This window comes from Gadus chalcogrammus, chromosome 7, assembly GCF_026213295.1.
Source record: "Gadus chalcogrammus isolate NIFS_2021 chromosome 7, NIFS_Gcha_1.0, whole genome shotgun sequence".
NCBI classification, from domain to species: domain Eukaryota; kingdom Metazoa; phylum Chordata; class Actinopteri; order Gadiformes; family Gadidae; genus Gadus; species Gadus chalcogrammus.
The window spans coordinates 18775225-18800828 of record NC_079418.1 but is presented as its reverse complement, the minus strand read 5'-3'; the positions used below and the strand labels follow the sequence as shown (position 1 = coordinate 18800828).

The 25604-nt window shown below is 47.4% G+C and overlaps 2 protein-coding genes across 2 annotated transcripts in view; both read left to right on the top strand.

The window, feature by feature from the left end:
- Nucleotides 1-1312: 1312 nt before the first annotated feature.
- Nucleotides 1313-20642, top strand: grm5a (glutamate receptor, metabotropic 5a). Its single transcript, XM_056594823.1, has 17 exons — nt 1313-1483; nt 2173-2306; nt 3098-3359; nt 3864-3978; nt 7875-8124; nt 11988-12223; nt 13337-13458; nt 13550-13674; nt 13774-13942; nt 14409-14535; nt 15116-15233; nt 15421-15607; nt 16163-16321; nt 16777-16902; nt 17318-17500; nt 17921-18090; nt 19667-20642. The coding sequence occupies exons 1-17, from the start codon at nt 1313-1315 to the stop codon at nt 20640-20642; spliced, it is 3630 nt and encodes a 1209-aa protein (XP_056450798.1).
- A 2907-nt stretch (nt 20643-23549) lies between these two features.
- The window catches only part of rab38b (RAB38b, member of RAS oncogene family), a 4349-nt gene continuing 2294 nt past the window's right edge, over nt 23550-25604 (top strand). Inside the window, exons 1-2 of the mRNA XM_056594278.1 lie at nt 23550-23997; nt 25551-25604. The exon at nt 25551-25604 is cut by the window's right edge and continues 230 nt beyond it. Of these exons, the coding sequence (XP_056450253.1) occupies nt 23760-23997; nt 25551-25604 (292 nt within the window). The 5' untranslated portion in view covers nt 23550-23759. The remainder of the gene's footprint in view (nt 23998-25550) is intronic.

Genomic DNA, 25604 nt, shown 5'->3' with positions numbered 1-25604 from the left:
TACATTTTGCCACACAGCATTTAGAAATAGATTGGGCTATATTTATCTGTTGCCATGGTGGAAATATGGTAATGTGCCCTCAGACAATCCATCTCGACTGTGATTTGGCCTGAGTGTTAAGGCAAAAAATGAACACAGAACCATCGTCTTAATAAAAAACATGCTTTGCGTGTCGGGCCGGCCTCGTTGTTAATCATCCAGAAAAACGTAAGCAGAGAATAGCCTCACTGAGGTGTTTTTCCCATTCATTCATTTAATGTGTAGGCTACAGCACATTTTCTCTCTGCTTTCACACCTGTATGTAAAACCCTCGCAGCGCCCCGGAGAGAAGAGTCTGTTCAAGTACGTTTCTCTGCTGCGTTTGGATGAGGGTGGAAGAGCGCTGTGTTTATGACTAGTGTGTGTGTGTGTGTGTGTGTGTGTGTGTGTGTGTGTGTGTGTGTGTGTGTGTGTGTGTGTGTGTGTGTGTGTGTGTGTGTGTGTGTGTGTGTGTGTGTGTGTGTGTGTGTGTGTGTGTGTGTGCGTGCGTGCGTGCGCGCGCGTGTGTGTATGTGTCTGTGTGCGTGCGTGTGCGTCAGTTTGCTTTGGAAACATGTTCCAACAGCGCGTTACATGATCTGCTGCTATTTCCAGTTCTCTGTAACCAGGCACCGCGCTGATATGAAGAGGAGAGCAGCAGCATCCAGACATGTGGTCCTCCGATGGGCTTCAGCCGGCACGCAATTTACCCCGCAACTCACAGACCACTACTGAGGTATGTCTCAATTTCATCCGTTTTATTCGGAGAACGATTAAAAAAAGAAAGACTACATAGAACACAATCCATTTTAAAAGGAGTTGATGGTGCTGGTTTAACTATAGGATTAGTGATAGGATTTCCTTTACAAAGCTATTTTGGCATTCTTTCTGTCCGTTGGTAAGATGCAGCTGTACATTCTCAGCACCTTGGACAGCACTCCGCGCTCTGCCCGCCGCTTTAAACCCAACGTCGTAGAAGGAGCGAGCGCCTCCTCCACACTAGAACGATCTCCACTGTACATCAGAGAATAACGTCGCCTTTATTGAGTTGTTCTGCTTTGTAGACACTTTTTTGATTTGATGAAAGATATTTCAGACGCGGCTTTTTTTCTCACTTGTGCACGTTATTCTCCAGCGAGACAGCCTTTAAAAATCTGGACTCTGGAGGCACCATGTCAAAGACAAGAGGAGCATTACCACTCGGACCTTAAGAGGACAGCGGAAGAAGAAGACGAAAATGAAGGGTGTGAGGAAGGGAGCCAGCATGGGGGGCCACGCCGGGCTGTGTGTGAGAATGCTGGCCGTCGCTGTGCTGTGGGGGTCTGACCTCGGGGGGCCAGGCGTAGGAGGGGGTCACGCTGTCGTGGCGGCCCAGGCCACCGAGAGGAGGGTGCTTGCACACATCCCCGGTGACATCATCATGGGCGCCCTGTTCTCTGTCCACCACCAACCCCCTGCGGACAAGGTAGCCCGGCTGTGTGTGTGTTTGGGGGTACGTGTGTGGGTGTGTGTGTGTGTGTGTAGTGAGTGGAACGTACTAGGTTCGAACCCTATATCCACTGTACACCTGTATAGGCATCCTCGATGGCAATGCTCAACCCCCATCGGCACCTAAATGATCTCTTTATGAATTAACTGGCAGTCACTGTAGACAAGAGTGTCTGTTTAATGAGCAGATTGTGTGTGTGTGTACTTGTGTGTCACTGTGATCTGATTAATCTGTGTGTGTTATGTATTTGGTATGATTGTGCTTGTGTGGATGTATGTGTGTGTGTGTGTGAGTGTATGTGTGTGTGTGTGTGTGTGTGTGTGTGTGTTTGTGTGTGGAGGTGGGTGTGTTAATTATGGTTGTTCTTGCTTTCATATGTGTGCGTGTTTGTGTTTTTGCATTTGTCTTTGTGTGTGTGTGTGTGTGTGTGTGTGTGTGTGTGTGTGTGTGTGTGTGTGTGTGTGTGTGTGTGTGTGTGTGTGTGTGTGTGTGTGTGTGTGCGTGTGTGTGTGTGTGTGTGTGTGTGCGTGTGTGTGTGTGTGCATGTGTGTCCCTGCGGGACATTATGAGCTGATGAATCTGTGTTTGTGTTTGCGTGTGTGTGTGTCTGTGTGTGTGTGTGTGTGTGTGTGTGTGTGCATGGGTGCGTGCGTGCGTGACTCCAGGTCCATGAGCGTAAGTGCGGGGCGGTGAGGGAGCAGTACGGCATCCAGAGGGTGGAGGCCATGATGCACACCCTGGACCTGATCAACGCAGACCCCAACCTGCTCCCCAACATCACGCTGGGCTGTGAGATCAGGTCAGCCCCCTCAGGTCCAGTCCGCTGGAGTGGGACTACAGCGCAGGTCCAACGTCTCAGAGGGCTCATGATACAACACCCAGAACCATAAGCCCTCTCCATGCCACAACAATCCCATACAGATACATATGTATGCATAATATATATGTATAATATATATATAAAGAACATTAATGTAGCCTCGCGCAGCCCCGACCATATTGAGCTCAACTCATCAGGTCTGGAAAGTCTGACATCGGCAGTGACTGCTGTGGGAGTTGTCAGTCGACCTTACTTTGCATCTGATCCGGGAGCCTCAGGCGCTGGGATCCCTAGTGCCTTATTTCCAAAGTAAACACCATTAGCTTTAGTTAGCTTTAGTTTCCGCTACCATTAACATTGAAGTGAAAAAAAATTTTTTGCGTTCAAATAAAAATATTTTCAAAGCAGCATGGACATTAATATGGTAATAAAGCAATTTGGTGAAAGGTCAAAAGCAGCGCTGCACAGGGGGGGGGATCAATCGACGGGGTTCTCTGATTGGCCGGCTTAATGTGGTTTTGAACCCGAGATGCCCATTTAATTCAGGTTCCAGACTTTTTGATCCCGGCTGGAATCAGCCAGTTTGCGTTGAAAGATATAAGTCTGGAACCTGGCCATCAGTGGGTAGCCGACCTTAAGGTTAAATTAGATTACATTATCACAAAGCAGTAGCTAAGTAGATCCACCGTGTCAAAATCCTTTACTACACTTGTCCCTTCACCCCCCCCCCCTTCCCTTGTTCCTCATCTCCTCTCCTCTCCTCCCTGTAGGGACTCGTGCTGGCACTCTGCCGTGGCTCTGGAGCAGAGCATCGAGTTCATCCGGGACACGCTGGTCTCCAACGAAGAGGAGGAGAGCCAGGCCAAGTGTCCCGGGGAGGACGGGTCCGTGGTGATGCAGTCCAAGAAGCCCATCGTGGGCCTGATCGGACCGGGCTCTAGCTCCGTCGCCATCCAGGTTCAGAACCTCCTCCAGCTGTTCAACATCCCGCAGATAGCCTACTCAGCCACCAGCATGGACCTCAGCGACAAGGTCAGAGAGCGGTCTACCGCCGAGCCCACGCCCAGCCACGTTTCACATGCTAGCGCTTACTCACCCACTCGCCTCACGTACGCTCTGATCTCCCAGCTCAGGTGGGATCATTACACATGTTCCGCTAGACATTACGACGCTTGTGTATTTGTTTCAAGCCTTTGAAACTCTTCTATACTCTGAGTGCATGTCTGATATGTTTCTTGTCTGTTGACACGTAACTATGTATCGTGGTGTATCTTTTACAGTTCTGTGTTGTGCGTTCTGTGAAACGGCCTGGCTATCATACCCAGGCATCACTGTTCTTGTCTCTTTTTTCCTGGTTCAGAAAAGCTTAAATTATAATGAATGAATGAATGAATAATGAATAATGAAAGAGTGTAGGACTAATGACCGAACCAACAAACACAAACAGATACAAACGCACACTACTGTTACGAAAATGTTTTCACACGGATTCCCTCTCCACGCTCCATGTGTTGTTTGGGTCGTCGACTCGGCCAGAGCCTGTTCAAGTACTTCATGAGGGTGGTCCCGTCAGACGCCCAGCAGGCCCGAGCCATGGTGGACATCGTCAAGCGCTACAACTGGAGCTACGTCTCCGCCATACACACAGAAGGTGAGCTGGAGTTTTGTGTGTGTGTGTGTGTGTGTGTATGTGTGTGTGTGAATGTGTGCGCGTGCGTGTGTGCGCATGTGTGTGCATGTGTCTTGCATGTTTGCATGTGTGTGTGGGAGGGTGTGCCCTCATGTGTGTGTGTGTGTTTGTGTTTGTATGCGTGCGGGTGTGGGTGCCTGTGTGTGTGTGTGTGTGTTTGTGTGTGTGTGTGTGTGTTTGAAGAAGGGACACACACACACACACACACACACACACACACACACACACACACACAGATGACATCGTTCTGTTCATCCATGCAGAGCAGCTTGCGTTGCACAACAAGGGAGCTATATTTGACATTGCCATGTTTTCCTCCTTCTTCATATTTCTTCCTTTTTCTTATTTATTTCCCTCGTTCACTTTTCTTGATTTCATTTATACACCTCAAGTATCACAGGTTCCTCATGGTTGTATTACTTCATTTGGCTGTTGTTTAGCTTTGATATGAAGGTCCACGTTAGAGGAATTATTTTACCACACGATGGGATATTGAAGAGCCCTTGCAAGGCATTTCAAAATCGACCCTCTAGTGACATCCCTCATGGGAGCATCTCGCAACAGCTATGGTATGAAGATCACCCTGCCCAGTTGGTACAGTCCACGGTGTTTATAGTGGATTGGTTATTTTTTATCATCCACCTGGGTGATGGCTAATCAACATCACACCTGGTGGTAATGCAGGCGCTCTTTAAAAACGACTTTAGCTCTACAGTGAACGACCATGGATCGCTGACAGGCCTGTTTCATGAGCCAGCAGTGACATAGTGGGACTCGAAGGACAAAACCGGTCTTAAATTAAACCATTGTTGCCAACCGTTTATATCAGATTCTGACAAAGAGCTTGAAGGGATTGTGCGCCTGCCAGTACGGAGTACGAACAGTCAGTACGACGGTACAGTATGAATAAATGTCTTATAACAAAGAGGCTCAGAGCCGAGTGCTACTGCTATTCTTTACCTTCAGGGCAGGCATTTTCACACAAAATGATCTGAGGCAGAATCTGCACATTTTTTATTCTGTAAAGGATGTTTCAGTGAAGCCCGGAAAGACGATTAAAATGTTTCGGTCCAGACCAGTACTGTCCTTCAATGGGCCAGCTGAGAGGATAACTTAGTGACTGTAGCTGTTGCAGTCGAAAAAATACAGCACTCTTATGGTATTCACGTTGCATAAAATCCACCAGACTCAAGGACTAGGGGATATGTGCTTCATAATTTCCCATCGGGGGCATTGCACCTCACGGCCTGGCGGTGATATCTGATGCTCTGACCTGTTGAAAAGAGACAACACTCAATCTGATGACTCAACAACGGGAGTGGTGTAAACACTCCGTCTCCGAGGGTGAGGGGGCAACCGTCCTCCCACAGCGAACGCCCCTGACACACGGCGGCAGCACCGTGCGTCATCGACACAAAGACACAAAGAAGCAGGAAGGGGAAACGCACTTCATTCTGTGGAGTCAAATATGTCAGCCGTTCAGGGCTCTCTGAATCGACCGTATTCACTCACACACAGACACAAACGCGCACACACACACACACACACACACACACACACACACACACACACACACACACACACACACACACACACACACACACACACACACACACACACACACACACACACACACATATATTCTATGTACCATCTCTCCTGAATATTCATATTCATATGGCTGTATCTAAGATATCATACTGTGCGGTGTAATGTTGCTGGTGATTGACAGCTTAATGCCACTTGGCTTGGGACCTTTCGGGCGGCACATTGTGTTGCTGTTCATTGGCTAGGGATCCCCTGTCCAAGCCAGCTGTTCACTGTCCAAACGCATACCTTACACAAAGCGCATACCTTAAGACGAAAGCATGAATTTCAAGTCATATTTTTAGCGCCACCCAAAAGAGATATAGAATTGTATTGTTTTTAGCTGCTCAAGGCACCATGGTTGGAATGTAGCGGGACGTATTTTTCGGAATATTTTGTACTCATGTCTACTTTGGACTTGAATATCAAAAACCTTATTTCGTGTCTTTGGGCTTTTACTGTATTTTCTTTATTTTTGAGCACAAAGGAAGTGACAAAACAAGGGTGTGTGTTAAAAGGAACATGGCAAGCGATGTGCAGGAGAGGTAACAATCCCCAAGGGCTTATGGATAAAACCTCCCCTCTAGAAGTTACACTATACCCTAATGCTATGGATATTTGCATAACTATTGGCATTGTTTTTTAAATGCTGCTTTACTAGCTGCTTTACTCTATCAGCAAGTCAAACAATGTTGAGGAGGGGACAGGCTCAGTGAGCATGGAATGACATGATATTGTTTCATATTATAGTTTAATTTGACCCTTTTGGATTCTCAAGGCAGTCCCCACCCTTACCAACTGTGTCTCCTGAAGATAACTAAAAAAAGAAGGAACATAACAATCACATGACACATTGGAGAATCTGTGCTACAATTTCTTGCTTGGATTTCTGTCATGTGATCACGTTACTCAAATACTAAGCTGTGGGTGTGCGTGCGTGCGTGTGTGTGCGTGCGTGTTCGTGTGTGTGCGTGTGTGTGTGTGAACCGGATTTAGACAGGGATTTAAAGACAGATCTTTCATGCCAAGATTTGTTATACTTCCAACAGAAAGAAAACAAGAGCTAATCAGGTTGCAGCATGTTTACAACTCAAGCCTCATCCGTTGATGATGACTACTGTCCGATCTGGTTGAGATGGGCTGGAGATTAGAAAAGAAATGTGATCTATTCCGCTCCAGGAAGAGCAGTATGAAGAATTTAGCCAGAAACTCCTTTGCCAATAAGAGATGGCCTTCAACACAGCGAATCACCTCATCTTAAAAAATACTGGATGAGCCATTCGTAGGCGTGCATGTTTTTTTCTATGTGCGTGTGTGACAGTTCTTTGCAGCGAAAAGATGAATTATTCTCCGTGTTAAACCTTGTCATGCTGCCAGTCTGAGGATCCTTTTTTTTTTTCTTCTAAGCAACAGAAAGTGGGTGACCTGCTTCCAGAGAAAACTGGGGATTGTACCCCAGCTGGGTTGTGTAACACATCAGATTCTGGGGCATTGGGTTGGCAGGTTGTGTGTGTGTGTGTGTGTGTGTGTGTGTGTGTGTGTGTGTGTGTGTGTGTGTGTGTGTCTGTGTGTCTGTGTCTGTGTGTGTGTCTGTGTGTGTGTGTGTGTGTGTGTGTGTGTGTGTGTGTGTGTGTGTGTGTGTGTGTGTGTGTGTGTGTGTATGTCTGTGTGTGTGTGTGTGTGCGTGTGTTTGGGAGAGAGAGAGAGAGTCTCTGTGTGTTTTGGCATGCTAGATGTATTTATCAGTGTGTGTTCGATCATATTAAGTATCTTGAATCCTTATCCAATCACAAGATGAAGAACATTTAGAAAAATAGTCTCAGATATGTCCATCTGTCCACATTATGGAGAGTGAAGACGCATTTAAAGCACAGAGTGATGATGATGATGATGATGATGATGATGATTATCTATTCACTCCTACTTGTTTACCGTCTGTGGTAGCAATCACATTTTACTTACAGACTTTACAATAAGGATACTATAATGTGCATTTGCTAATGCAGTAATAATCATAATTACATAGCATTAGCATAGTGGTTAGGCTAATTAGGCAACAATTACTAGACACAGTAGTATCCCGCTGATTCACTGTAAATTAATGAACACTGCGACACATTAACCAAATGTTAGTTCATGGGAAAATAATGTACCCTTATTCTAAAGTGTTTCCATCTCATTTCTCAGAGCTGGTTATTTTACATTACTCATATTGCTTATCTCCCCCCCTCCCCCTCCCTCCCCCCCCCCCCCCCCACTCCCATCGCCAGGCAACTACGGCGAGAGCGGCATGGAGGCATTTAAGGACATGGCCGCCGAGGAGGGAATCTGCATCGCCCACTCGGACAAGATCTACAGCAACGCGGGCGAGCAGAGCTTCGACAAGCTGCTGGACAAACTGCGGGGCCACCTTCCCAAGGCCAGAGTAGTGGCCTGCTTCTGCGAGGGCATGACCGTCCGAGGCATACTGATGGCCATGCGACGCCGCCACCTGGTCGGGGAGTTCCTGCTGGTGGGGAGGTACGGTGGAGCCACTGCCCCCCTTTGGAAAACGGTTGATTCTGTTGTTTGGTGTAGCCTGTTAACAAACACACACGCAGTGGTTCCCAATCCCAACCAGAGGTATAGGCAGAGAGAGAGTGTTGTGTTCTCCTTAGAATGTCGATCTCCAGGGGGTGCCTGAGAAGATTAAGCTTTTAGGAGGGAACTAGGAGGGAAGCACGTAGTAAAATACGAAGACAATATACAATACTTATAATGGTAATATTAACATTGTTTGCATGTATATTGATTTCAGCTGATCCATTAAATTGAGACGGGAAATAAAATTACTCCTCAGCTTCAGTTTTAAGTGCCTATGCCACTATAATGTTAACAATTATGCTGAAGGGTATTAGAATCCTTTCTGGTTGGGTGTTGGGGAAGGGGTGCGTTACCCGGGCTCCATAAGACAAAGCACGTTGGGAAACACTGCTGTGACACAATCATAACGACATGCAGACAAACAACTGCTGTGTGGTCGGTGTGAACGGTGGTGTCGCCTGATTTTCACAGCTGTATTCTGACCGGGGCTCCTTTAAGAGCCTCACGGAAGAAGTGATTAAACGTTTGTTAACATGACAGCTTTCAATGCACAGTCTGGCAGCACACTGAAATAAGTTGATTGCTCGTCCTGTGTCATTGTCTCTAAATCAAGGAAAAAACCAAACGTTTTTGTCCTATTTATGGATTCATTGGTACGCAGTGCAGCACCATACACAACGGAACATTTCACTCTTTGTCCTTTCATCAGATGCATCTTCCTCACCACAATCATCCTCATCATCATGACCATCTTGTCCATGGGACATTAAGCAGGTATGTACTGTTTCTTCATGCCACGACATGCATTTCTTCTTCGTCGACGTTGTCCTTTGTGTATGATCTAGTCAAAGTCTGTTTACAGATGACATCCAAATCGAGACTTAAGGGGTGCGCTCTATTAGTGTTTGATACAAAGACTTTTAATCCTGCATAATCCAACCTGGGGAGGCAATTTTCTATTCCTAAAAGGAATTACCACGACTTGAAAGGCGGTATTCAGAGATGCGTCTCATTGAAACGACAGACTGATGGTGTGCTGTGGTGACGGAGGAGGGGTGTGTGTGTGTGTGTGTGTGTGTGTAGCGTGGAAGAATGAATAAAAAAGAAGTCCAATATTAAGGGGGGGGGGGGGGGGGGGGGGGGGGGATTGAGTGAGTAGGAGCGTTTTAATCAAACTGAAAATAAGGTGTTTTATTTTAAGGTTCAGCCGGTCCCTGGTGCTGCTGCAAAGCTGTTCCTTATTAGGAGCCACATGTAGGCTGTCGCTCACGTCTGATGGCGGGAAACAGAAACGTAACCTTGAACTACATACCGCAGGCGTTCCCGCCGGTGGGAGCCACATGCTGCACGCCGTCTCCCTTGTGTTATTCCCTCGCTGTGTGGCGTTCGCCTTGTTCAGACCTTCAATCAGATTCATGTATGACGATTTTTTTTCTTGTGATGAAACAGTAATGGTTAAAATTTTAAAGGTTATTAATCCGAGAATTTAATTGGCCAAAAGTCTAATGTTAACGCTTACATTTAATGTCGAATTCATACGTTGTTATTGTAATTAAAAGTAATTTATAGGATTGCAAATACACACACACAGCTTGTTAAATTTAGCATTTATGGTTCTACACTCTCACAGTCGCCAAGCTACAGTCTTATGCCTCGCTGCCAGTGATTAACACACACACACACACACACACACACACACACACACACACACACACACACACACACACACACACACACACACACACACACGCACACACACACACGCTCACACTCTCCCTCCCACTCACATTGTCTTCTATCCTCATATTCCCTCTGTCTTCCCACTCAATCTTTCATTCTTTCCTTTGCTAATGTGGAAGCGAGTAGAGCGCATTCACTTGAGTGATTGTTTTGGGTACAAAACAACGCCATCCGCACCCTTTCATCTTTTCATTGAATTTTTTTTCTCTCCTTTGGAATGGAATTTCAATTTCAATCATTTCAATCTTTTGCCAGGATGATCACAATTCCAACAACGGTTTCGGTGACAAGGAGCTATTAGGCTGTGTTCCGTTCTGTTGAATTATGTCCGTTCTGTCACTCGTACGCATTATGGGTGCATGAGTCCTCCACAAGCCGCTAGGAGGGCCCTGACGAGAGGCCTCTGAGGGCCACTACAGCGTCCACTTGTAGCTCCGCAGTGTGAACTGCGAAAAACAAGTTGGATGTACTACAGGGTTTGAATTAAAGTCCACCATGTGTGTGTGTGTGTGTGTGTGTGTGTGTGTGTGTGTGTGTGTGTGTGTGTGTGTGTGTGTGTGTGTGTGTGTGTGTGTGCATGTGCGTGTGTGTGTGTGTGTGTGGGTGTGCGTGTGTATGTGTGTGTGCGTGTATGTACGCATGAATGTATGCAGGTTTTTACGTGGGCTTGGGTCTCTGTGTGTGTGTGTGTGTGTGTGTGTGAGCGATGAAGGGTGGAAGTTCCTCTACGGCAGCGCTTACATCCCAGCCGCCCATGGTTGGTGTGTGCGCGAGCGCGTATAAGTGCACGAGTCCTCCACAACGCAGCGCTTATGTTACCGTCAACCATGCGTTGTGTGTGCGGGCGCGTATATGTGCACGACTGCGCGCGCGTGTGTACGTATGTGCACCACTGCGCCTGTGTGTGTGTGCGTGCATGGGCATGGCTGCGTGTGTGTTGGTGTGCGCCTATGCAGGGTGCAGGAAGCGTCGCGTTGCCCCGGCAGGTCAACGCGTGGGATGCACAGCTCTGGTCGACGAGTGATTCAAACTATTCCGGACTGCAGCCGTCCACGCTTTTCACATCCCTCTCTTCTCCCCGCCCGGTTCTACCGATCGCTGCAGCAACATGGCCGCTCCTCTAAGGATGCGTTACGAAACACACCGAGAACAGAGGCATGCCACAGAACCCGCCCACACCGCTGTTGTGTAACGCTCATGCTTTAAGTTGAGCTAAGTTATAATATCGTCACTTTCTTTTCTTCTGCTGGAGCCCACTGCCTTGGTGACACAATCTCTTGGGGTGTCTGTGTGTGTGTGTGTGCACATGCTTGTCTGCGTGTGTGTGCATGTGTGGGCGTGCATGTCTTCCTGTGTGCATGCATGTGTGCTTGAGTGTATTTGTGTGTGGGAGCATGTGTGCGTGTGTGTGTGGTTGTGTTTATGTGTGCGTCCACCTACAAGTGTTCATGTAAAAGTGTGTGTGTGTGTGTGTGTGTTTTCATGCGTGCACGGGTGCGTGTGTGTGCATGCATGCTTGTGTGTGTGTGTGTGTGTGTGTGTGCATGTGTGTGCGTGCGTGTCATCGTGTGTGCATGCATATGTGAGTGTGTGTAAGTGTGTGTGTATTAGTGTGTGTGTGTGGGTCCACCTACAAGTGTCTTACACTAGTGGGTGGTTATGACTCTTTCTTCCATCATTCTGCTCGGTCTTAGCCACGTTATAATTAAACACTGCTCATATCTCAGGAGTAAGAACAGGAATCCCAATTATTGAGTCAATCTCTCCTTTGAGCAATCTCCAACTTTATCTTTCAACTTGCATAACAGCATCATGCTACTATCCAGTGTTTAAAGACAAAAAAGGCAAAAATAAGTAGCCCATACTGAGTTTATTATCCCTATTCTATCCCTGTTCCTCACGCGTGCTGCCACATTTGTTTTTGTGATAAGGTCGGCATGGTAACAAGGAAAACATTGCTGAAACGCAAGTCATGTCATTTAGACTTTCGACCAAATGTGTTCACCGTGGTTTCCACTGTCGGCTCACGCCTCCTCCCTCCCCCCCCCCCCCTCCTCAAGCGACGGCTGGGCGGACAGGTCCGACGTCACCGACGGTTACCAGAGAGAGGCCGCGGGGGGCATCACCATCAAGCTCAAGTCGGCCTACGTCACCTGGTTTGACGACTACTACCTGAACCTGAAGCCCGAGACCAACCTCAGGAACCCCTGGTTCCCAGAGTTCTGGCAGCACCGCTTCCAGTGCCGGCTGCGGGGCTACCCGCAGGAGAACCCCGCCTACAACCGCACCTGCAACTGTGAGCACACCTCCGCAGAGTCCGCACTCCAGCAGGCTTCACAATAATAATAATAATCATGCTTTTTATTTCAGGACGCCTTTCAGAACTCTCAGGGTCGCCGTAACAGTTTAGACAAGCAAATACAAGTTAAAAACAGGCAAATATAGTTGAGACAAACACATTTTATAAGTTAACAATATCAACAATGCAACATGTTCAGTGAATTGGCTGGCGGGTGGAGTTGAGTGGGATAGGTTAGTCGGAGCAGGTGAGTTTCGATGGAGGTTTTAAAGGTGCGGAGAGACTCGACAGTACAGATGGATAGTGGGAGAGAGAGTTCCAGAGGCCCTATGCAGGCTGGGTGTTCCTCACTCTTCCAACTCATTCTCTTTCCAACTCTTGCCGTCACACTGTGTCCAGTCGAGGACCCTGGGCTAGTGTTAGCCTTAGACTGGGGTATGCGTTGCAATGTTCAAGATACAGTATATTTTATTGCCACACAAACAGGGTCAGTGGTTTGGGTAGAGAATGGTTCAGCTCTGAGTGCACACAACAACCCACGGCCAGTACCGATATAAACATATAGATGTTTAGAAAAACCAAGTGGGCGACACAAAGCTATACTGTAAACACGACGGTAAAACAGGAGAAAAAGCATGCTGTTAACTCAATGGAGGGAGTGTGTGGGTCTGCCTGAGGAAGCAATTAACAACGGGTTTACCTTGGATCAGGGTAAGCTTTGCCCAAATTCAAACAATTATGGGGATCACAATTCTGTATCCCCTTAAAATCCCCTTAAAACCCCTTAAATCCCCTTAAAATACTGATGTAAACCTTGTTCACATCAGCGGGTGTAAAGGATTCGAGCGGTTGGCTCCGGCCATGAATCGTTTTGAGTAACTCGAGTTTAGGGGCCAAGAGAAGGGGTAAGTGGGCTGAGTTTAGGGGCCGCTAGCCCAAGGCTACTGGGCACACGGGACCACTAACCCCCGGCTCTAGCTGTCGCTAACCTCACTTCCCACTCTCGACAGCGTGGACATCATGAGGGTTCTGAGTGTACACTGTGAAAGCAAGCAAAACAAGAGAGAGGGGGTTTGCCTTGTTTGAGTCGGTCCCCCTGTTCGTCCACAGGGAGAGAGTCTCTGCGCCAGCAGTACGCTCAAGACACCAAGATGGGCTTCGTCATCAACGCCATCTACTCCATGGCGTACGGCCTGCACGCCATGCAGCAGTCCCTCTGCCCCGGCTACAAGGTAGGACCCGTGCTAAACGCTCTACACGACGTCCTCAAAAAACGCACCGGGCCGCTCGCCTCAAGGTTTACATCCTGTGCCTGACTCAAAGGGTTTATGCGGCGCCATGCGGCCCATCGACGGACGAAAGCTCCTGGAGTTCCTGATGAAGACTAACTTCACCGGCGTGTCCGGAGAGACGATCTACTTTGACGCCCATGGGGACTCCCCCGGCCGGTAAGGAAAAAAAGGGAGGGAGGAATCGAGTGAACGAAAGGAGGGAAGGAGGGATGTTTGTTTTTCATTGAATGGGTTTTGGTGTTTCACCGGCTGCAGGTACGAGATTATGAATTTCAAGCACACGGGGAACAGCGAGTATAGCTACATCCATGTGGGCAGCTGGGACCAGGGCGGCCTGCGGATGGACGACGACGAGATCTGGACCAACAACAGTGACATCATCCAATCGGTGTGCTCGGAACCCTGCCAGAGGGCACAGATCAAGGTAGCCGTGGAAACCGAGCGAGAGCATGAACCCAAGAGACCGCCCGTATAAGGGTTGGCTCAGCTCAGGAACTAGAGCGGGTGGACTTGTAACCCGAAGGTTGCTGGTTTGATCCCCGGCGGCTCCTGGCTGACTGCCGGGCTGCACCTGAGCAAGACACCTAGGCCTAACTGCTTGCATGGTTGACTCCGCCGGCGGTGTGTGAATGTGTGTAAGAAAGGCAGCTTTGGATGAAAGCGCCTTAAAGGAAAATGTAGTAGTCGTTTGTATATCTCTGCCCCGGCGTCATATCATAGGGACACGTTGGCTTACTTGACATTGAGCAAGACCCGATATGGCGACTACGGTCTGACAATAGGATGGGATTTAGACGTGGATGTCTGTTGCTGTGATGTCCACCTTGCTTCTGATGCGGAGGACGGTCCTTCTTGTCTGTGAGATGCTGAGAGGTTGTTTCATGTCTCAGGTGATCCGTAAAGGAGAGGTGAGCTGCTGTTGGACGTGCACGCCCTGCAAGGACAACGAGTTTGTCTTTGACGAGTACACCTGTCGAGCATGTGTGCTAGGCTACTGGCCCACTGACGACCTCACCGGTACAACACACACGCACACGCACCCTTCCTGTCTTGTACTCATATCATCTCATTTGTTATTCATGTTGTTGTTAGTGCTATGTGATGTATGTATGTAAAGATGTTCTACGGCTTGTCTTCATCCAATTGCCATGAATCCTATGTGAATTTCTTTATGATTTTATTCATATTATATATATATAATATGCAAGCGCAGCACTCAGATAACGGACAGACACAGTCTTAAACATCAGGTATAATCAAACTCCTTTTGGGGTTCGGAGATTTCCTGCTTTTTTCCTGACCCCCACTTCACCAACTTATCTTTAATAGAAATCTGCTCATTCACACACACACACACACACACACACACACACACACACACACACACACACACAATGAAATTCACTCACACACACACACACACACACACACACACACACACACACACACACACACACACACACACACACACACACACACACACACACACACACACACACACACACACACACATACACACACACACCCACACACACACACATGTGGCTATATATTTGACCCAGTAATGTGAATTATGTATGTCTTTCCCCTGCCCCAGGCTGCGAGCCAATCCCAGTCCAGTATGTCCGCTGGGGGGATCCAGAGCCAATCGCGGCCGTGGTCTTTGCCTGTCTGGGTCTCATGGCTACCCTCTTTGTAACATCCATCTTTATTAAGTAATGCCTCAAGACTTTGTTCACCTTGCTTCTGACACATAACAGCTCGCCCTTTAAATATATCATTCAAATATTTACGACAAGCATGGTATGAGTATACATGATGCAGAAGTAAATGCGAATTACAATCATTCGTGATCCTTGCTTCCTATCTGAAGCTGACTGGCGCCTGTGGTTTCCACGCTAGGTTCTGGGACACCCCTGTGGTGAAGTCGTCCAGCCGTGAGCTGTGCTACATCATCCTGGCTGGGATCTTCCTGGGCTACCTCTGCACCTTCAGCCTCATCGCCAAGCCCCACGTGGTGCTCTGCTACCTCCAGCGGCTGGGCATCGGCCTGTCCCCGGCCATGAGCTACTCGGCCCTGGTCACAAAGGTACAGGCAGCGGCGGAGGGCATGTCGAATTTCGTTTTGTTGAGAGTACCGCCATGCATTAGGTTTGATTGTAATGTACTTTCAAATTTAAGTTGAGCTTGTTGGTTATAGGTGCTGTAGGTACGATTAAAGAGTGACCGTTTTGGTGTCATTGGTAAGAAATGGCAGAGCCATCCGTCAGCTATTAATGAGGGGAGTGAGAATATCTGTTTCGAGGTGGCTGCGACTATCTCTGTATGAGCATGTTTTTAGATTTGACGCTCCCGCATCATTTCTAACCAATCGGGGCATCTCTTCCCTGATTGGTTTGGGGAATCCATTATGCCTGTCAATCACAGGTGCGAGAAATGTAACAATTCTCAATGGCAGGGAAAACATAGAGAGGGAGGGAGCGATTTTTCGGTTTATGTTTTCAAAATCTTGTGCTCTTCCCCTCCTTTTCTGACTCTCTCTCTCTTTTAACAACTTCGGATTCTTTACCTCCAGCAGCCTTAAACAACCTGGGAAACATAAATAAACTGTGTTCGTTGAGTGGCCTGTGTGTTCCTTTTGCAGACAAACCGCATCGCACGGATCCTGGCAGGCAGCAAGAAGAAGATCTGCACCAAGAAACCTCGCTTCATGTCGGCCTGCGCCCAGCTCGTCATCGCCTTCATCCTCATACTGCTGCAGCTGGGCATCATCGTGGCCCTGCTGGTCATAGAGCCCCCGCAGGTGTGTATGTAGGCACCAGAATGCATCATGGGATTTGTTGTTGGCAATACCCCGCCATATTGAGAGAGAGAGAGAGAGAGAGAGAGAGAGAGAGAGAGAGAGAGAGAGAGAGAGAGAGAGAGAGAGAGAGAGAGAGAGAGAGAGACAGAGAGAGAGAGAGAGAGAGATAGAGAGAGGCAGAGAGAGAGAGAGAGAGAGAGAGAGAGAGAGAGAGAGAGAGAGAGAGAGAGAGAGAGAGTTGTAGCACTGTAAATCCTAAATCATCATATATAGGGTTAGGGTTAGAACCGTATCGTAGACTTGGCTAACGACGTTTTAAAAGTTATTTAAACGTGTCCCATGATTAGCACTGTTGCAGAGCGTGTTGGGATTCAAACACAACAATGTCTCCTCCTTAATGACGAATCATTTCACAAATTTCACAATGCCAAACAACGACCCATTGCCCCCCACAGGTGATCTACGACTACCCAAGCATCCGGGAGGTCCACCTGATCTGCAACCTGACCACCCTGGGGGTGGTCGCGCCGCTGGGCTACAACGGCCTGCTCATCCTCAGCTGCACCTTCTACGCCTTCAAGGTACCCCCCCCGAACCACAAACACACACACACAAATCACCGGGGGTGGAGGTCTAGTTTGATTGGCCTTTAAAAGAGAACTGAACCCCCCGGACTCCAACTTAAAAAGTTGGTTAAAGAGTTATTTTTTTCATTCTGGGCTTCTTGCCATATTGAGAGGACTCAAGAGAGTGGCAGTTCTGTAAAATCTAATTCACTGTAAATATATTTTAACCTAGGGTAATGAAAATGGTGTTCTGCCATGTCTCACGTGAAAAAACCCTTAAGACAAGACGCTGACTAATCAGCAAAATAAAAAAATAAAAATGTTATTATTTTGGAACGCTCCTATGCTTCCAAATGGCGGCAGTCCCTGCGATGTGACTCCACGATGCACAAGCCCTGTAACATTCTACAAACCCCGCCTCCCCCCACAGACGCGCAACGTCCCGGCCAACTTCAACGAGGCCAAGTACATCGCCTTCACCATGTACACCACCTGCATCATCTGGCTGGCCTTCGTGCCCATCTACTTCGGCTCCAACTACAAGATCATCACCATGTGCTTCAGCGTCAGCCTCAGCGCCACCGTGGCGCTGTGCTGCATGTTCGCCCCCAAGGTGAGCCCAGAGGAACACGGGGGGGGGAAAGGTGTGGTCAGGTCAGCTGTATCTGCAGAGCCACTTGATTACAGGTACATGTCTCAGATGGATTCACAGGCCACGTTCTGTGACATGACTACTCACTGTAAGCCCCTTAATGGCCAAGGAAAACTAAAACAATTAAAATCCTCATTAGGGGCGATTGGGCAAACGTATGAGGGTAGCATAGAACAAGCAGAATTTAAGGTTAAGTTATTTGAAAGTACTAGATTAGTTATAAGTGACCCCAAACTCACAAACTCTGAAAGTCTTAATAGCCAGGTTGTGGGCATGAAGCTAAAATAAAAGTACAAAAAAAAGTTAAAAACCAAAGGTTTTCAGGTCGTTCTGTTCTTCAAAGTGTTCTAATCTACAAACCTCCTGAACGGGTGTGTCCAGGTGTACATCATGCTCGCCAAGCCGGAGAAGAACGTGCGTAGCGCCTTCACCACCTCCACGGTGGTGCGCATGCACGTGGGCGACGCCAAGACCGCGGCCAAGGCGGCCAAACCCACCAGCAGCATGGCCAACATGTTCCGGCGCCGCGACTCGGGACAGGGGAACGTCAGGTACGGTACGGGACGGCGCCCCGGGAACTCGATCCCGCTTCATTCAGAACGTCGGTCATTCATTCATTCATTCACTTGCTCTTTAGTGTAGAAGTTAGTCTCTCTCTCTCTCTCTCTCTCTCTCTCTCTCTCTCTCTCTCTCTCTCTCTCTCTCTCTCTCTCTCTCTCTCTCTCTCTCTCTCTCTCTCTCTCTCTCTCTCTTTCTGTATGTATATCTTCTCTCTCATGCACACATAGATACACACAAACAAAGCAAATATTTGAAGACACAATTAAAACAGGATTCACTTTATTCAAACGGATATAACGTTCAATATTTGCACGGGATGAAATGGAGCAGGTAAGTGGAGCAACACGGGACGGAGATCGTCTCACCAGAAGACGTCACACTCCAACAAGTGTTGCCACAAATACGCTTCTTTTAAATCCATTATTTACTACGACTGTATTATTTCCGACACACATATTCACAGCGCGTAACTCGAATGTCTTTGGAAGGTGTATTTTTTTTCCCAAGCTATTAATCATTATTTAATAGCTCAGATGAAACAATGACTGGATTCGAATGTACCTGGAGCTAAAAGCAGCCCGCTACATGTGGGTTAGCTATCCCCACAGGGACTGGCTATCCCTGTCGGAGCACTCTTTCTAGGGAAAGGATGATGAAAGAGAGGGAGACGGGGATGGTGGGGGAGGGAGGGGGAGGGATGGGTGTGTGTGTGTGTGTGTGTGTGTGTGGGGGGGGGATGGGGGGGGGGGGTCCTGAGGGTGGTCCTCATTAGGATGGTTCCCTGCGTGTTCCGGGTCGATTCTGTGCGACAGCTTCTTGGTTGGCAGTGCACCGCGTGTGTTTCTTACACATTTTCTCACACTTGTCAGATACATGGATACAGTTTATCGAGTTGTTGTACGTGATCACACATAACTGAGAATATCAGTACGTTATTTCTGAATAACATTTATTTTGTATCCTTACATATAAAATACAATATTATTGCGCACACCTTACATAACATTGACATGACTTAATTTGGATACATTCTACATTGAGTGACCATACTTATATGTTCTATATATCGGCGGCAGTAGCTCAGGAGGTTTGATCCCCGAGGTGTCCCTGAGCAAGGCACCTAACCGTTACTTCTCCCGACGAGCTGGCTGTCGCCTTGCATGGTTGACTCCGCCGTCGGTGTGGGAATGTGTGCATGAATGGATGAATGTCGGGCAATATTGTAAAGCACTTCGGATAAAAGCGCTATATAAAATTGCCTTTATTTTGCCTAATTTTCTATTTTAATAATAAAATGCCTTTTTAACTTTCTACTTTACCCATTTCTTTGCATATGTTTTCTTTTACTTATCTATTATTTTATTGTATGACAATGTTTATATGTGAAGCACTTTGAGTCTGCCTTGTGTATGAAAAGTGCTGTATAAATAAAGTTGCCTTGCCTTGCCTTGCCTTGCCTTGCCTTGCCTTGCCTTGCCTTGCCTTGCCTTGCCTTGCCTTGCCTTGCCTTGCCTAAATGCAGTCCTTATTCACCATTTCCATTCGTCCTCCCCCTGTCCTGCCCAGCTCCAACGGGAAGTCTCTGACGTGGGCCCAGAACGAGCGCAGCCAGCAGCGGCCAAACCTGTGGAAGAGGATCTCCATCCACGTGAAGAAGACGGAGGAGGTGGAGGTCAACCACACCGCCATCATCAAGCCCTTCTCCAAGGGGCCCGAGTCCCCCGTCGACACCGGCAGCCTCCACGTGGAGTACGAGGACGAGTCCCCCCTGACCACCTACCCGCCCTCCCCCCCGCCCTTCCACGCCCCGACCCCCGGCGGCCTGCACGACGACGGGGCCCGGGCCCCCCAGGGGGACGGAGCGGCAGCGGCGCATCAGCAGGCCCTGCCGGCGTACTCCCCTGGGACCCCCCAGACGCTCGGCCGCAGGCTGCCTGAGGGCCGTGGAGGGGGGCCCGCCGCCGCGGCGGAGGATCCGGGGGTGCCGGAGGAGCAGCTGGTGGACACCGGCGTGGGGGACATCGGTGTGAGGATGCTGGCCGGGCAGCCCCAGTGCTCAACCATCATGGACCAGATCAGCAGCGTGGTGCACCGCTTCACCGCCAACATCAGTGAGCTCAACACCATGATGCTCCCCGGGTCGCCACCGGGGGGCGCCACCGGGTGCGCCGCCGTCCCGGGGCCCGGCACCTTCATCCCCGGCCCGGAGGTCAGCGCCTGCGGGCCGCCCCCCGCCCTGATGCCCCGGGCCCGGCCGAGCGGCTCCGCCGTCACCGCGTACGCCCAGGTGTCGGCCAGCAGCGCCGCCCCCGGCGAGAACCCGCGACCGATGATGTACGAGCGCATGGCCGGCGTGTGCGCCAACGGCCGGAGGTCCAGGAATACGGAGGAGCTGGTCGCACTGACTCCCCCGTCCCCGTTCAGAGACCTGTCCATGGGCTCCAACAGCGACTCGCCTCCCCCGTCTCTCTCGCCGGCCTCGGAGGAGGATTACGACCAGCTCCTGCTGCGGCACTATACCCAGAGCTCGTCCTCCCTCTAGACCGGCTGGCCTCTAGCCAGCACCGCAATTTAACGCTGTCTCGCCGGAAAAATGGAAACCGAGAAGACACCATTTAAGTGGTCTTTTTAAATTCCCTATAGTTAGTAGGGTTTTTCCCAATTTGTATTCTGATTCTGAGTTGCCTCGTTTAGACATGAGAAATATACACCCCGATGAACAGTATCAGGGTAGGCCTAATGAAGGGTTTACACCCCGGTATTGTAAACCTTTTCACCATGTGGTTTCATCGTAATTGCTTTGTTTTTTCAACAGGAATGAGCTTGCCGACTTAATGAGATTTATAATACAGTTTTACTTTCAGACGATGAGAAGAGCTATAGACTTGCATGACAAGAGAGAGGTCGTCGCAACGTGATGTCAGAGCACCAACCCCTGCTCTGATTAAAAATAGGACACTTTCCTCCTAAAACATGAAACGTACGTGTGTCATTAAGCAGTCTAGCAGTTTACATTATGGATGTACTAAAGTTTAAACCATATACAATTTTTTTATAGATAAAAGTAAAATAAATAAGCGTGTACTTTTCTGTTTTTAAAACAGACTTTTACTAATAGCACTTCTGTTGTGGAAAATGTTTTGTTTTTGTGTGGAGAAGATGCTCTTGCTGCTACCGTTTCTATTGATCACAGGAAGATAAACTTGCTAGCATAATGACTCAACCTACACAGCAGGAGAGAAAGGGAACATTCTGTGTTTCACAACACAGGGCGGCTGTGTGAAGTGTGCTTCCTTTTATTTCTCTGGAGAGATGAATGAATATCTACGTAAACGAGAAGAAAATCTATGTTAAAATGGCAAGAAACTATTTGAAGGTCAGTGAATTTTTTAGTGGACTCCATACATGTCAACATGTGGCAATGGTTATATGTAGAATGTATGTCTGACAAAACAAAGTGGACCAAAACAATGTTGCACCTCAGGATGTTTTGAACAAACTGTTATTAATTATTCATTATTATGTGATGATTGCATATATTAATATGTATTTTCTTGGCTAAAGTCATCAGATCAAAAGTCAACCAGAACTTGCATGATGCCTTCATTTCCTTTTAATCGGGATAAGTTGTTTTGTGTTGAGTAGCCTATAGTGTGTGTTTAAGTTGTTTTAACATTCCGATCTGGTTATTGTATTCAGTTCTGTTTCAGATAATGGGTTACATGAATGATACTAGTAACTGAATAGGGACGGAAGACAATAGAAGGAGGGTTTGCTTATGAGGAAGAGGAAGCCATTGTTCAGATATGTATCTCTCAAGCCCTTTGGTGTGTTATGCACAGATGGTGGTTATAAATGTTGCCAGCATTTTAAACTAGGACTGATGTTCTGAAGCATTTTCATGGCATGACGTCTATGGCTATGTTATTGTTGACACTTTTCCAAACCATTTGTCAAATGGAAAACATTGAATACTTAAATTAGGCTTTGAAATGCATGGGCTTGATTATGCTGACAACGTGTGTTTTAGTATTTAAGTTAGTCCTTGGATTCAAACTCAGTAACTCCCTTAATATTGGTGTGCTTTCTAAACAGTTTTGACTGTTGCTTCCCTACTGCCCTACCAAGCAGTTTGTACCAGGCTTTTTATTTATATTCTAGATTTGAATGAAGATTACTACCATATATGCATGCCTCAGAAGACAATGTCTGTTCCAACAGCTGCTTTGTGCCAATATCCATGTGAGAAAGACCACTGGCTTTCTCTCTTTTCATCTGCCTTTAAACTGTTGTGTGATGCATACAAACAATGGATCTATCTATCTATCTATCTATCTATCTATCTATCTATCTATCTATCTATCTATCTATCTATCTATCTATCTATCTATCTATCTATCTATCTATCTATCTATCTATCTATCTATCTATCTATCTATCTATCTATCTATCTATCTATCTATCTATCCATCCATCCATCCATCCATCCATCCATCCATCCATCCATCCATCCATCCATCCATCCATCCATCCATCCATCCATCCATCCATCCATCCATCCATCCATCCATCCATCCATCCATCCATCCATCCATCCATCCATCCATCCATCCATCCATCCATCCATCCATCCATCCATCCATCCATCCATCCATCCATCCATCCATCCACCTATATATATATCTGTCTGTCCATCTGATTGTCTGTTTCTGTCTGTCCTTCGTTACATCTGGGAGTGTTATAAAAACAATTTTCTGATTATTTAATTAATTACTTCATATTTCATCTTTAATATGAACCGTGTGTCATAATATTTGTTTGAAATTCTAAGCGTTTTTGTTTTTATAAATATCATTTGTTGCTGTATTCTTGCTTTTCATTTTACTATTAAATGTTTTAAATACAGGTTGTCTACGTTTGTTTTTGTTTGTAAGCATACCTGTAACAACATTATTAGCATTAGGGTAGGCCTATTATTATCTATCATTTATCGTGGGGCATTAATAATCTAGGCATACGATCTTCATTTATTTTTTTCACCAATTTACAAACCAGTGTATACAGATTATAAAAGTTATTCTCAATCAGAACTATTGGAAATAGATCAAATACTGTACAACATGTTTTTATCAGGAGTTGTGTGCCTCGATTCATTGATCAAATCGTAGCCTACGCCTTTCAACAACGAACGGACCTTGTTGCAAACATGTCAGGTTAAAATTAAAAGGTCTTGCTACCGTCCCCCGAGAAGAGTGTTTATCGTTAGTTTGTATTGCCCTGAGAACAACTTCATCACGTTGATCACACAGGCCCATTTACAACAGCGTCTACCTGGAGAGCGTGCCACGCCCCCTCGCGAGCGCCTATGTGCGTCCCGTCCGTGTGCCGCCGGGGTTACGAGACGAGGTCACAAGGTTCCTCACTGCGAGCGCTGCGCCGACGAGTTAACCTCCCCACGGTCAGGGCGGATCCTCCACACACTCACACGGCGGAGCTCAGAGAGTACTCCTCAGGGATCGCTAAAGTATATTTAGCAAACACCACCATCGCCGTATCGCCCTTTACTTTATGTTTCGTTTGCTCACACACTAGGGGAAACTTTTGAAAATGCTCCAATCGTTCCGTTGCGGGTGACACTTTTGCTCATAAAAGTCTTGGAATGTCCAACCATTCGTCCGGGAGCAGCAGTAGGCTGACCATGCAGAATCCTCGGAAGGAGCACCTGTACAAGGTGCTGGTCATCGGGGACCTCGGGGTTGGGAAGACGGCCGTTATCAGGCGCTATGTGCACCAGACGTACTCCGCCAACTATCGCGCAACTATTGGAGTGGATTTTGCACTGAAGGTGTTGAACTGGGACTCTGAGACCATCCGTCTCCAACTCTGGGACATCGCAGGTGGGGAAATGATATGCTTAGGACATGCAATTGCGGTTGGAACATTTGTTAACTAATTTTGTCGGAAATAAGCGGTTTCAGACAGCTTCTGCCTTCCTGTTTTACTAGGCTACGAAAACCGCTGCCACATTTGCCCTAAACAAATGAATGTAGGCCAATAGTTATTGTCTTCTGAATGTTTGAACAAGAACAGGTCCTGCCGAGTTATAACCTCATCTTATACGTTTTGGATAGGGTTATGGTTCATGGGCACGCTATGCTGGCGTGATCTTCCCTGTTGGACACTCCTGTCACCCTCATTCTCTATTATTTTTTGTCATGAAAGAAGAAGAGTGAGCTGTCATTCATGCAATGTATTCTGAGGGATCATGTGAGGCAGGCCATGTGAGGTGCATTTCAAGGAGTTAGGAGCTTCGTTGTGCATTGTATATCCCTTAACATATGTGAGAACATTGCACGCACACAGGCTCTCACTGAAACACGCACACGCGCACACACACGCACACACACACCACACACACACACACACACACACACACACACACACACACACACACACACACACACACACACACACACACACACACACACACACACACACACACACCAGTTATCTCTTTGTACTTAAAATGCACTTTTTTGAGGTAGACGTATCGTAATTGATAAACATCTTTGAGAAATCCTCCAGCTGCGATGGAGATCCATCAATATTCTTGCTGAATCGGAAGGAGCTTTATTTCATTCCAAGGTGCACCAACACAACGAATATTGCTGACAAATATGTAAGCAGAAGTGCTCAATGTGCAAACTCTCACGGACTTGGCTGGCAGCATGTATTTTCTTCATGACCTTCGAAGCCTGAAGCATGTTAACAGTCATGTGTGTCACACACACACGCACAATAATACTCAGACCGGATGACCACAATATTTTATTAGTTAATATAGAGTAGAGTTAATATTTACGTTCCAGTCTGTGTAACCTAATTTGAATACCACACATGCTAATTTACAAGTGTAACAAGCGGTGGCTTTGACTATTTGTCCCAGCACAGCAGAACCAACTCAGTCTCAGTGGAATGCAGATCCTGGCGAGAACAACCTTAGAATGCCAGCTGCTGCAAAACAACCTGAATCGGTTGTTTGTCCCGACGAATTCTGGGAACATGATCCACAATTATCCCTGATTGCCTGTCTATGCGAGGCGTGTGAGTGAGAGGGGTTGTGTTACTTGCTTACTTAGGTATTCACGTTTGTGTTTACGTGTGTGTGTGTGTGTGTGTGTGTGTGTGTGTGTGTGTGTGTGTGTGTGTGTGTGTGTGTGTGTGTGTGTGTGTGTGTGTGTGTGTGTGTGTGTGTGTGTGTGTGTGTGTGAGAGAGAGGGTGTGTTATTTGCTTACTTAGGTATTCACGTTTGTGTTTATGTGTGTGTGTGTGTGTGTGTGTGTGTGTGTGTGTGTGTGTGTGTGTGTGTGTGTGTGTGTGTGTGTGTGTGTGTGTGTGTGTGTGTGTGTGTGTGTGTGTGTGCTTGCGTTGTGTCCCTGCTCGTCACAGGACAGGAGCGGTTCGGCAACATGACGCGCGTGTACTACCGCGAGGCCATGGGGG